This window comes from Pseudophryne corroboree, chromosome 2 (assembly GCF_028390025.1).
Source record: "Pseudophryne corroboree isolate aPseCor3 chromosome 2, aPseCor3.hap2, whole genome shotgun sequence".
NCBI classification, from domain to species: domain Eukaryota; kingdom Metazoa; phylum Chordata; class Amphibia; order Anura; family Myobatrachidae; genus Pseudophryne; species Pseudophryne corroboree.
The window spans coordinates 206,491,143-206,504,948 of NC_086445.1; the positions used below are offsets into that span (position 1 = coordinate 206,491,143).

Consider the following 13,806-nt stretch of genomic DNA (forward strand, 5'->3'; position numbering starts at 1 on the left):
GCACCTCCCGATGTTGGAGTTGCCTACAGCAGCGGCAGCTCCGGAGACAACAGGCAGCGCTGTTACCTCTATTTCCGTGCCCTCAGCATCTCCGGCAGCATCTGCTTCCTCCGGGACTGAGGAACCAGGACCACTAAGGCGAGGGGTGGGGGGAGTTGTGCTTGGTGGCAAGTGTCTGGGCAGCTCACCCCCAGATCACTTGGACTGCAGCTCCCCGCCTTGTGATCTGGGGGTGAGCTGCAGTCCAAGTGATCTGGGGGTGAGCTGCAGTCCAAGTGATCTGGGCAAGATCACTTGGACTGCAGCACACCCCCAGATCACTTGGACGCAGGGACAGGGAAAAATAAATAAAATAAATGTAAAAAAATTATATATTTATATCACAGCTGCCTGCCTCCCACCGCTGACCAGCGCTCACTTCTGCACGCTGCACCGCCATTGAAAGCTGACCACCGCAGACCACAACTGGCGGTGGTCAGAGGGACATCAACGCCGCAGCGAAGAAGGACAGCTTAGTACCGCCGCATCCCCCGCAGACCATGGGCTCATACGCCACCAACAACCACAGTCCCTTCCGCACCTCCGCTGCACATATCAGGTAATGTTACCCTATGTCCCTGCTGTCACGCTCTCAGTCCCTGCTGTCACTCTCTCAGTCCCTGCTGTCACTCTCTCAGTCCTTGCTGTCACTCTCTCTCCCTGTCCCTGAATTGTGGGTCATACCGTTTGCTATAATGTGAATTTCGTCTCATACCATATGGTAAAATCAGAATTTTGGCTCATACAGTATGCTGTAATGTGAATTTCGGGTCATACCGTGTGCTATAATGTGAATTTCGGCTCATACAGTGTGGTAAAATCTGAAATTTTGGGTCATAGCGTGTTCTGTAACGTGAATTTCGGCTCATACCGTGTGCTATAATGTGAATTTCGGCTCATACCGTGTGCTGTAATGTGAATTTCGGCTCATACCGTGTGCTGTAATGTGAATTTCGGCTCATACTGTGTGGTAAAATATGAATTTCGGATCATACGGTGTGCTGTAATGTGAATTTCGGCTCATACGGTGTGCTGTAATATGAATTTCGGCTCATACGGTGTGCTGTAATGTGAATTTCGGCTCATACTGTGTGGTAAAATATGAATTTTGGCTCATACCATGTGCTGTAGTGTGAATTTTGGCTCATACCATGTGCTGTAGTGTGAATTTCGGCTCATTCCGTGTGCTGTAATGTGAATTTCTAGATAGTATAAGAATTTCTAGATAGTATAAGGGGTCCTAATACACTGAAGGACACGCCCCCATTTGAGTGGCCACACCCCCTCTTCCGGAGGCGCGCGCATAATTGCAACCTTCACTTTTCCATACCCCCACTTCAAAATGTCTACTTCGACCACTGTATATGTATGTGTGTGTGTATATATATATATATATATATATATAGTATTCATTCTAGCACCCTGCACCTTTCAAAATCCATGCAGTTCCCCTTTCCTGCCTGGGGTGTCACTCTCTGCTCTGGTGTTTCTCAGCACACACAGGTCTGTATCACAGCACTGAGTAACAGATCAGAGTGTGCGGAGAAGCACCACAGCAGAGAGCGACACCCCAGGCAGGAAAGAGGAACTGCACAGTATTTGAAAGGTGCAGGGTGCTAGAATGAACATTATATATATATATATATATATATATATATATATATATAGCCAATGACCTCACCGCACGTCACTGCCACGGGGGGGTGTAGGCAGAAATTTAGCCTAGGGTGCCGAGAAACCTTGCACCGGCCCTGAATATGACATCAGTGTGCGCCGTGCTTCCCGTCCCGGGACCTCGGCGGTTCACATGGTGTGGTGAAGGGGATGAAGTTGGTACGTTTGTACTGTATTGTTATTCCTGATGATCATGGATTAAACCATCGAAACATTTAAGTTTATCCTGTCTTCTGACCATTTATTTCTGAGTGCCGCCGTACTTCCACGAATATATATTTATGGATATTAGATTATATTAAGAATAGGGATTTAATTGATCTAATAGAAGTTTTTTCTCTTTATTGTAGATATAGTCAATAATCACTGTGATAATTAAAATTTAAACACATGACCAAAAGCACAAATTAAAAAATGTTCATTACAATTCACTTAGTTATAAAAAAAACTTTATAGATAATATTAAAAGATAAGAAAACTTAAGGGGCAATATGATGTGCTTAAAAATAGGGGAATAGCACATACTGTACTCAGGGATTAACATTCAACCATAATCTCTACGCAGAAATAGAACGTTAACACACGTTTTTTCGTGCAGAAACTTTAATAAAAATAATTAAACTAAAAAAAAAAAAGTTATTACTAGCTGTCAGGATCTTAAACTCCGGGTTGTCACTGTCGGTATTTTGACAGCCGGCATCCAAAGCGCCGGGATCCCATATCCAAACCCCTGTACCACCCATGTCAAACATCTTAATTCCATTGTACCAAGGCTGATATTATTTATTATTATTTATAGATAGTACTAGGTATTTTATTAGAGCATTCTTTTTACCTGGCATGTGTCTATTCCTCCACTCTCATATCCTGCACAAAGCATATTGCCAGTAATAATACCATTGTACCATCCAGGGCTGTTACAAAGTGAAGTGGGAATTATTTCTATTTGTGCTTCTTGCAAAATAACAGATTTTTCACCTGAATTTTAATAACACAAAAATGGAAAACAAAATTATCCTACTTTGTTTACAACAACAGAGCATTTAATAATATCAATGTGTTTTTAATACAGAGCCATTTGCAATGGGCCTACCTACAAACAATCACAACACGAGGTACTGACAGGGGCAGAAAGTAAAAAAAATTGTGTAATAATGTTTATATATTACCAATTATACTCATACCAGACGTACAAAAAGAAATAAATCTGCAAACATGCAATAATTTTGTAAACAAAGAGCAATGCCTGCACTATGAAATGAATCATTTACTTGAGCTCCCTCTACCCCACTGCTTGTCCTCCTCTAGCTCATCTTCTCAACCAATCTCTCCACTGATACAATGATATCCTCCTTACAACACGCACTCATTGCACCAATCCCAGAGTAACCACCTTTCGACCCAGCCTATCACTTTGCCTGGATTTAATACTAATGATCTAGCTATTTGCTAATCCCTGGCTTGTGACTATTACTGAAGTAACACACTCTGGGGTAAATGTATTATACCCGCACAATACTCTTTATCGAGGCAAAGCAGGAAGCAGCAGCGCCAATACGTACAGAGAGGGATTCCGGGGCCGAATCACAGCCCTAGTTCATCCATGCACACACACACACACACACACTCCAGAAGAAAGATATAATATTATAGTGCAAATTAAATACAGAAACATATATATCAGTTTCTTAATGCAGTCCCAGCCTGCTGCTGCAGCGGGCATGTCACACAGCAGGTCGCCGCATTTATCTGGGATTTTGTTTCATCTGCCTCGGGCAGGCAAAACCAAATCCCCGGAAACAGCCCTGCTTTCACTGAACCTGTGTGTTGTCGGGAGAAAGGAAATTTTTTCTTTACAGACGATCTAATAGGCTAGCCTGTAAAAAAACAATCGGTGAAACATCGGGGGGAAATCATGAAAAACATCTGTTTTTCATACCCAATGTTTTACCGTGGGTAATAGGATACCGGCCATGGTGTAATCGAGTTTACATAAAACATGAGGACACACAACCATAAATAAGTGTGCGCTATATAAATAACTGGTAATAAATAAATAAATAAATGCCCGTACATTAAAAATAGAAAAAGACAGCTTATCTGAATGGCAGCAAACAACAAGTATCAGAGCCGTAACTACGTGCGTGCCAAGGGGGCTTGGCACACAGCGCAGTTGCCCTGGGGGCGCACGGCCAGCGGCATGTAATGAGTCAAATTGACTCATTACATGCCGCCTCTAAGTCTCTGCGCCGTGCGCCGCGCTGTGAAGCTAGAAGACATCAGCGCCGGAGGCAGCGGAGAAGGAGGAGGGAGGGGGAGCAGGGAGCCGCAGCAGCGCTATGTTATTGGTAGTAAGCGCCGCTGCAGCATCCCCCTCTCCTTCCGTATTGGCTGCTCGGCACAGAAGGAGAGGGGGATGCTGCAGCGGCGCTTACTACCAATAACATAGCGCTGCTGCGGCTCCCTGCTCCCCCTCCCTACTCCTCCTTCTCATCTCACTGCCTGCACCGAGGGAGCAGCACGAGGAGCCTGTCAGCGGGGAGAAGGTAAGTATATTCCCCCCCCCCCTCTCTCTCTCTCTCTCTCTCTGTCTCTCTCTCTCTCTCTCTCTCTCTGTCTCTCTCTCGGACACCGCCTGCCGCAATGTGTAAAAAATGGGACTGGCTGCCGCAATGTGTAAAATGGGACTGGCTGCCGCAATGTGTAAAAAATGGGACTGGCTGCCGCAATGTGTAAAAAAGGGGGATGGCTGCCGCAATGTGTAAAATGGGACTGGCTGCCGCAATGTGTAAAATGGGACTGGCTGCCGCAATGTGTAAAAAATGGGGACTGGCTGCCGCAATGTGTAAAATGGGGCTGGCTGCCGCAATGTGTAAAAAGGGTCTATCTGCCGCAATGTGTGAAAAGGGGGACTGGCTGCCGTAATGTGTAAAAAGGGGGACTGGCTCCCGCAATGTGTATAAAGGGGGACACCGTCTGCCGTAATGTATAAAAACGGGGACGCTGTCTGCTGTAATTGTAAAAAGGGGACGCTGTCTGCCGCAATGTGTAAAAAGAAGGACCGGCTGCCGCAATGTGTTAAAAGGGGGAGTGGCTGCTGTAATGTGTAAAAAGGGGGACTGGCTGCCGCAATGTGTAAAAAGGGTCTATCTGCCGCAATGTATAAAAAGGGGGACTGGCTGCCGCAATGTGTAAAAAAAGGGTCTATCTGCCACAATGTGTAAAAAGGGGGCCTGGCTGCCGCAATGTGTAAGAAAGGGCCCTGGCTGCCGCAATGTGTAAAAAGGGAGACTGGCTGCCGCAATGTGTAAAAAGGGGGACTGGCTGCCGCAATGTGTAAAAAGGGGGACACTGTCTGCTGTAATGTATAAAAGGGGCTCTACCTGGTGTAGTGGCGCTACTGTGCAGCGTAATTTGAATAATGTAGACTACTGTGCACCGTAGTATGAATTGCTATTATTTTGTGGCCACGCCCCTTCCCCGTGAAGCCACGCCCCTAGAATTTTTCGCACTTCCCCTATCTTACATGGGGGGGGGCGCGCCACTGTCGTTTCTTGCACACAGCGCTAAAATGCCTAGTTACGGCACTGGCAAGTATACATCCATGTGATCCTGAATTGAGTAGGGACCAATACAAGTTTTGAGATAAGCTGCCTTATATTTGATATATGGTAGGGGTCCGCTCACATCTTTTTATTACACATTGGTGGTGTTCATATAATATTGCACTAGGAGGCACTTCTGTCAATTTTTATATTTCAGATTGGAGGAGTTGATGTGTATCAAGACAAGAAGCCGTCCGTCTGTCATAAGTGGATTTTCCTATGCACAACACTGGTTATGGAGTAAGTTTTTATGATTATTACACACTGGTAGCTGCGCCGGTTAGTATATGTGTATATATATATATATATATATATATATATATACCAACAAATATAAAACCACAGCACTCACCACCCCAGAAGCGGGGTGCAGTGTCTGCACTCACCACTCATAGGGTGGGGTGCATGTAGCCCATGGCCACCTACTTAAAAATATACAAACAGAAAGTTCAGCACTCACCAAAGCAAGCTCACTTATTTTCACAACATCAATAAATAAACGATAGGGGTTTAGTTAGTGAATTGGCCAATGCACGGAAGCCTGCAAACCGCTCGCCAAGGTACCCCATCTTCATGCAGGTCCTACACTATCACAGGTCTCAAAAATGAAAACCTAGCAACTGTATCACATAATATAAAAGATTAACCCTTCAATATACCAACAAATATAAAACCACAGCACTGGGGTGGTGGATGCTGTGGTTTTATATTTGTTGGTATATTGAAGTGTTAATCTTTGGTTAACTCATATTAACTGTGGCCACAAGCTTTGTTCATGCACCCCTATGCAGGCCCAATTATCTTAAACCTGAGTCAGCTGTTCTTTAGTAATTTATCAGCCAGTGTCAGGTGACTAGTGTACCTTTAAAAGCCATGGAGTATTTGGCAGATACACAGTAAACCAAGTGGGCATATTTGCAGTTATATTATGTGATACAGTTGCTAGGTTTTAATTTTTGAGACTCTGTGATAGTGTAGGACCTGCATGAAGATGGGGTACCTTGGCGAGCGGTTTGCAGGCTTCCGTGCATTGGCCAATTCACTAACTAAACCCCCATCGTTTATTTATTGATGTTGTGAAAATAAGTGAGCTTGCTTTGGTGAGTGCTGAACTTTCTGTTTGTGTATATATATATATATATATATATATATATACACACACACACACACACACACACACACACACATATATATATATATACACATACATACATACATACATATATATATATATATATATATATATATATATATATGTATATATATATAGGTGCAGGTTGGCGGCACTCAAAGACTGTCGTTGATGCTGCAAAAAGTGCTTTATTCAACGTTTCGGGTATCAACCCGTCGTCAGGAAATAGCAAACAGAGTGTATAACAGACTACAGATATTTATACAAACACATTCGGGGAAAAAATATAAGATTAGGCATGCCCTCACCTGTACCACCAGGTTTGTTGTGTACGTTCTGTCTTGCCCATGTGGCTTATGCTATGTGGGCAAGACGGAACGACAATTCAGAGACAGGATGGCTGGACACAGGTAGGCCATTAGAGCAGCGCTGGAATCAGGTACTAGCGAGCAGCCAGTGGCCCGACACTGTGCAGCCGCGAAACACAGCATAGCTAGTATTAGGACTAAGCTAATAGATCATGGGCCGGCTAACATCAGAGGAGGCAATAGAAAGAAGCAATTATTACAATTAGAAAGTAAATGGATCCACACTTTGGGAACTGTGTCCCCAAGAGGCTTGAACGACTCCCTGGGATTGCAATGTTTTCTATAGTCCGTGATAATAGTCTATTTAAACAATATAGCTCTAACATAATTTTTTAGTATTAGCTGACTAATTGATATATTATATCTGTTAACTAGCTGCCTTTGCTAACATTGTCACTCAGGCTCCTGTTTTTATTTTGTTTTTATCTACAGTTTAGTGCACTTGTATTGTTGCCCGGTTGCTGTGGCAACGGGACGGTATGCACCCTGATTGGCTGCGGGGAGTGGACGCTCCTGGATGACGGCACCAGGGGGACGCGTCAGCACAGATGCGGCGAGACTCGTGGAGGCCGGCGCCCGGAGCGCACACTCACCTGCACCGGATCAGGTAATTTAGTGTCTGTATGTGTTTGTATAAATATCTGTAGTCTGTTATACACTCTGTTTGCTATTTCCTGACGACGGGTTGATACCCGAAACGTTGAATAAAGCACTTTTTGCAGCATCAACGACAGTCTTTGAGTGCCGCCAACCTGCACCTATACATGGGGACGCAATTCCCTTGGAGGGCACCGAAGCATTACACCCTACTTCACCTTTACTAGTGCCGGATATCTGCTACTATATGTATATATATATATATATATATATATATATATACACTGCTCAAAAAAATAAAGGGAACACTTAAACAACACAATGTAACGCCAAGTCAATCACACTTCTGTGAAATCAAACTGTCCACTTAGGAAGCAACACTGATTGACAATCAATTTCATATGCTGTTGTACAAATGGAATAGACAACAGGTGGGAATTATAGGCAATTAGCAAGACACCCCCAATAAAGGAGTTGTTCTGCAGACCACTTCTCAGCTCCTATGCTTTCTGGCTGATGTTTTGGTCACTTTTGGAAGCTGGCGGTGCTTTCACTCTAGTGGTAGCATGAGACGGAGTCTACAACCCACACAAGTGGCTCAGGTAGTGCAGCTCATCCAGGATGGCACATCAATGCGAGCTGTGGCAAGAAGGTTTTCTGTGTCTGTCAGCGTAGTGTCCAGAGGATGGAGGCGCTACCAGGAGACAGGCCAGTACATCAGGAGAAATGGAGGAGGCCGTAGGAGGGCAACAACCCAGCAGCAAGACCGCTACCTCCGCCTTTGTGCAAGGAGGAACAGGAGGAGCACTGCCAGAGCCCTGCAAAATGACCTCCAGCAAGCCACAAATGTGCATGTGTCTACTCAAACGATCAGAAACAGACTCCATGAGGGTAGTATGAGGGCCCGATGTCCACAGGTGGGGGTTGTGCTTACAGCCCAACACCGTGCAGGACGTTTGGCATTTGCCAGAGAACACCAAGATTGGCAAATTCGCCACTGGCGCCCAGTGCTCTTCACAGATGAAAACAGGTTCTCACTGAGCACATGTGACAGACGCGACAGAGTCTGGAGACGCCAAGGAGAACGTTCTGCTGCCTGCAACATCCTTCAGCATGACCGGTTTGGCAGTGGGTCAGTAATGGTGTGGGGTGGCATTTCTTTGGGGGGCCGCACAGCCCTCCATGTGCTCGCCAGAGGTAGCCTGACTGCCATTAGGTACCGAGATGAGATCCTCAGACCCCTTGTGAGACCATATGCTGGTGCGGTTGGCCCTGGGTTCCTCCTAATGCAAGACAATGCTAGACCTCATGTGGCTGGAGTGTGTCAGCAGTTCCTGCAAGACGAAGCCATTGATGCTATGGACTGGCCCGCCCGTTCCCCAGACCTGAATCCAATTGAGCACATCTGGGACATCATGTCTCTCTCCATCCATCAACGCCACGTTGCACCACAGACTGTCCAGGAGTTGGCGGATGCTTTAGTCCAGGTCTGGGAGGAGATCCCTCAGGAGACCATTCGCCACCTCATCAGGAGCATGCCCAGGCGTTGTAGGGAGGTCATACAGGCACGTGGAGGCCACACACACTACTGAGCCTCATTTTGACTTGTTTTAAGGACATTACATCAAAGTTGGATCAGCCTGTAGTGTGTTTTTCCACTTTAATTTTGGGTGTGACTCCAAATCCAGACCTCCATGGGTTAATAAATTTGATTTCCATTGATGATTGTTGTGTGATTTTGTTGTCAGCACATTCAACTATGTAAAGAACAAAGTATTTAATAAGAATATTTCATTCATTCATATCTAGGATGTGTTATTTTAGTTTTCCCTTTATTTTTTTGAGCAGTGTATATATATATATATATATATATATATATATATGGTTTTCATTGTATAAAATGCTAAAAGTAATATTACCTTTTGCTGTAGTTGTGCCCCAGCCACTTATAAAGCATTGTGCCAAAGGGTCTGTAGGCAGTTTGCTTGTAGCTAGACAGACTGGTAGAATGTAGTCAGTATATGTTACTGAATTTGCTAATTCTAATAATGCAATATCATTATCCATGGTTGTACCATCAAAACTTGCATGAACACTGATTTGTTTAATTCCTGATATTTTTCTTGTTTTGGCTGGATGTAAGATGCTATTTATTCCAAAAACTGCTCTCCAGTACCTAGGATTTCTGGGAGGGAGAGAGAGAGAGAGAGAGAGAGAGAGGGAGAGAGGGAGAGAGGGAGAGAGGGAGAGAGGGAGAGAGGGAGAGAGGGAGAGAGAGAGAGAGAGAGAGAGAGAGAGAGAGAGAGAGAGAGAGAGAGAGAGACTGTTATCTAAAACTCCAAATTCTCAAATTAACCTTCTACTTTGTTGGAAGTTTATTTTCAGTACTAGTGGCACTGTGTTTAAATGTAACATATACACAGTAAAGTCTGATAGTATTTATCCAAATGAAGGGGAATCAATGTTACATATGGTTGTCTAATAAAAATGGAGGCTAAATGTGGGGTTGGTGGGGCTATTGATATATTGCAGTTGCTATTAATATTATTGTGGTATTTTGGATTAAGTATATATATATATATATATATATATATATATACTGGACTAGCATAATGATTAAACCCCATAGATACTGACATCTAAAGCTAGGTATACAGCCAGACATTGCCGCCAATGGGACCCTGCATGCGGCAAGTACACACACACACTTGCTGATGCAGGGCCAATGAGGGATGTCGCTAGTGACCCGCAGGAACTAGCATATCATGGGCACACACTAGACGATGTACCCTATATGTTGCTCCAATCCACGTGATCAGGCGACATATTGTCTAGTGTGTACCCAGCTCTAGGGATTACCGTCATTGCATAATTCTACAGGCTTTCTGCAGGACCAGAAGCAATGCTGAGATCCCAGGACTAGCAGCACATCACTGGTACCATGGGACCATGGGACCATGAGATTGTTAGCATTTTCTAATTGTCCCTGCAAGTTCTTCAAACTCCCCACAGGCTACCGGTTTGCAATCGTTGGTTCAAAAAGACGGACTTCATCTATTTGATTGTGTGCACGCTTCGACTTTAGGTCAGCCTTGCGCATCCTGATGGGCCATTTCCTGTAATATACAGTATATAAGTAACGAGATTTATGGTAAAAACTTACCTTTGTTAAATCTCTTTCTGCAAGGTACACTGGGCTCCACAAGGATTGGACAATGGGGCGTAGAGTAGGATCTTGATCCGAGGCACCAACAGGCTCAAAGTTTTGACTGTTCCCAGAATGCACAGCGCCGCCTCCTCTATAACCCCGCCTCCCTGCACAGGAGCCCAGTTTTTAGTTAACCAGCCCAATGCAGTAGCAGGAAAAGAGACGACAACGGTTAGTAGCCACATACACCACACTCTCACGACAAGAGAAGTGTCAGCGGCTAATGCCATACCAACCCAAAGAAGCTAAGTGCGTCAGGGTGGGTGCCTTGTGGAGCCCAGTGTACCTTGCAGAAAGAGATTTAACAAAGGTAAGTTCTTACCATAAATCTCGTTTTCTGCTGCGGGATACACTGGGCTCCACAAGGATTGGACAATGGGGATGTCCTAAAGCAGTTCCTTATGGGAGGGGACGCACTGTAGCGGGCGCAAGAAACCGGCGTCCAAAGGAAGCATCCTGGGAAGCGGCAGTATCGAAGGCATAGAACCTTATGAATGTGTTCCCGGAGGACCACGTAGCCGCCTTGCACAATTGTTCAAGGGTCGCACCACGTTGGGCCGCCCAAGAAGGTCCAACAGACCGAGTAGAATGGGCCGTAATGTGAGCAGGAGCTGACAGACCAGCCTTCACATAAGCATGTGCAATCACCATTCTAATCCCTCTGGCCAGGGTCTGCTTGTGAGCAGGCCAGCCACGTTTGTGAAATCCAAACAAAACAAAAAGAGAATCAGATTTTCGAATAGAAGCAGTTCTCTTCACGTAGATACGGAGAGCCCGTACCACATCCAAAGACCGCTCTTTGGGAGACAAATCAGGAGAGACAAAGGCCCGAACCACAATCTCCTGATTAAGGTGGTAAATATACGGGACGGGTCCTAAGAACCGCCGGACACGGTGAAAAATCAGATATGGGGAACTACAAGACAAGGCACCCAGATCCGAAACTCTTCTAGCAGAGGCAATAGCCAGCAAGAACACCACCTTAAGGGAAAGCCACTTAAGGTCATTTGAACCCAGGGGTTCAAACGGAGGCTCCTGCAATGCCTCCAAAACCACTGACAGGTCCCAAGTAGCCACAGGCGGGACATAGGGAGGTTGGATACGCAACACACCCTGAGTGAAAGTATGAACATCAGGTAAATTCTCAATTTTTCTCTGAAACCACACCGACAAGGCCGAAATATGAACCTTGAGGGAGGCCAGACGCAGGCCTATATCTAGGCCCTGCTGCAGAAAAGCCAAAAGTTTGGCTGTACTAAACTTGGAAGCGTCATAATTATTAGATGCGCACCAAACAAAGTAGGAAAGCCAGAGCCTTTAGTAAATCCGAGCAGAAAGCAGAAGCCGGTTTCCGGGCCCGCAACATAGTTTTAATGACCTCTTCAGAAAAACCCTTAGCCCTCAAGACGGAAGCTTCAAGAGCCACGCCGTCAAAGACAGCCGGGCTAGGTCCTTGTAGACACAGGGGCCCTGAACGAGGAGGTCTGGGCGTTGTGGAAGCAGAAGTGGACGCTCTGACGATAGGCCTTGCAGGTCTAAGAACCAGGGCCGTCTGGGCCACGCCGGAGCTATGAGAATTCCTTTTTCTTGCTTTAACTTCCGAATTACCCTGGGCAGGAGTGACATCAGAGGAAACACGTACGGCAGCCGAAACCTCCACGGCACCGCCAGCGCATCCACGAATGCTGCTTGAGGATCCCTTGTTCTTGCTCCGAAGACCGTAACCTTGTGATTGTGTCGAGACGCCATCAGATCTACATCTGGAAGACCCCACTTTTCCACTAGGAGTTGAAACACTTCTGGATGGAGGCTCCACTCGCCGGCATGCACGTCCTGACGACTGAGAAAGTCCACTTCCCAATTCAGGACTCCTGGAATGAATATTGCCGATATGGCCGGTAGATGGCGTTCCGCCCAACGTAGAATCCGTGAGACTTCCTTCATTTCCAAACAGCTTTGAGTGCAGCCTTGATGATTTATGTAAGCCACTGTGGTGGCGTTGTCCGACTGTATTTGAACAGGACGGTTCTGAATTAAATGCTGGGCCAGGTTCAACGCATTGAAGACCGCCCGCAATTCCAGAATGTTGATCGAGAGGAGAGATTCCTCCTTGGTCCACCGACCGTGAAGGGAGTGTTGCTCCAGCACAGCGCCCCAACCTCCTAGACTGGCATCTATCGTCAACAGGACCCAGTTGGATATCCAAAAGGGACGGCCCCTACACAACTGTTGGTCTCGGAGCCACCAAAGTAGCGACAGACGGACCTCCGGAGTCAATGAGATCATGCGAGACCTGATCCGGTGAGGCAGGCCGTCCCACTTGGCTAGAATCAGCCTCTGGAGGGGGCGAGAATGGAATTGAGCATACTCCACCATGTCGAATGCTGAGACCATGAGGCCCAGCACCTGTATCGCCGAATGTATCGACACTTGCGGACGAGAAAGGAAGCAATGAATCCTGTCCTGAAGCTTCAGGACTTTCTCCTGAGACAAGAACAACAGCTGGTTGTGAGTGTCCAATAGCGCTCCCAGGTGCACCATGCTCTGAGCAGGGACCAGGGAGGATTTCTTCCAGTTGATGAGCCACCCGTGGGCTTGTAGAAACCGGACCATCACATCTAGATGACACAGGAGAAGTTCTGGGGAATTTGCCAGGATTAACAAGTCGTCCAGGTACGGCAGTATCCTCACCCCTTGACGGCGGAGTACTACCGTCATCACCGCCATTACTTTGGTGAAAACTCGCGGAGCCGTTGTTAAACCAAAAGGTAATGCCCGAAACTGGTAATGAAGGTTGCCAATAGCGAACCTCAGGTATTGCTGATGTGACGCTGCTATAGAAATATGCAGGTAAGCATCCTGTATATCCAGGGAGACCATGTAGTCCCCAGGCTCCAAGGCCAGAACTATAGAGCGAAGGGTTTCCATACGTAACTTGGAAACCTTCACAAACTTGTTCAATGCCTTGAGGTTGAGAATGGGCCGGGAGGACCCATTCGGTTTCGGGACTAGAAACAGCGGAGAATAGTACCCCCGGCCCCTCTGAGCAAGAGGCACCTGTACTACAACTCCTGTATCCAGGAGGGTCTGTACCACCATATGCAGAGTGATTGCCTTTATCTGGTCTGACGGGACGTCAGTAGATAAAGACCACCTTTCTGTCAAAGTGACAGGTACCACACC

General features: G+C 46.1%; 1 protein-coding gene across 1 annotated transcript in view; it reads right to left on the reverse strand.

The window, feature by feature from the left end:
• The window catches only part of TMPRSS12 (transmembrane serine protease 12), a 236,167-nt gene that overhangs the window by 134,833 nt on the left and 87,528 nt on the right, over positions 1-13,806 (reverse strand). Inside the window, exons 3-4 of the mRNA XM_063952256.1 lie at positions 9,335-9,600; positions 2,549-2,691 (exon numbers count right to left, since the gene is read on the reverse strand). Coding sequence (XP_063808326.1) covers positions 2,549-2,691; positions 9,335-9,600 — 409 coding nt within the window. The remainder of the gene's footprint in view (positions 1-2,548; positions 2,692-9,334; positions 9,601-13,806) is intronic.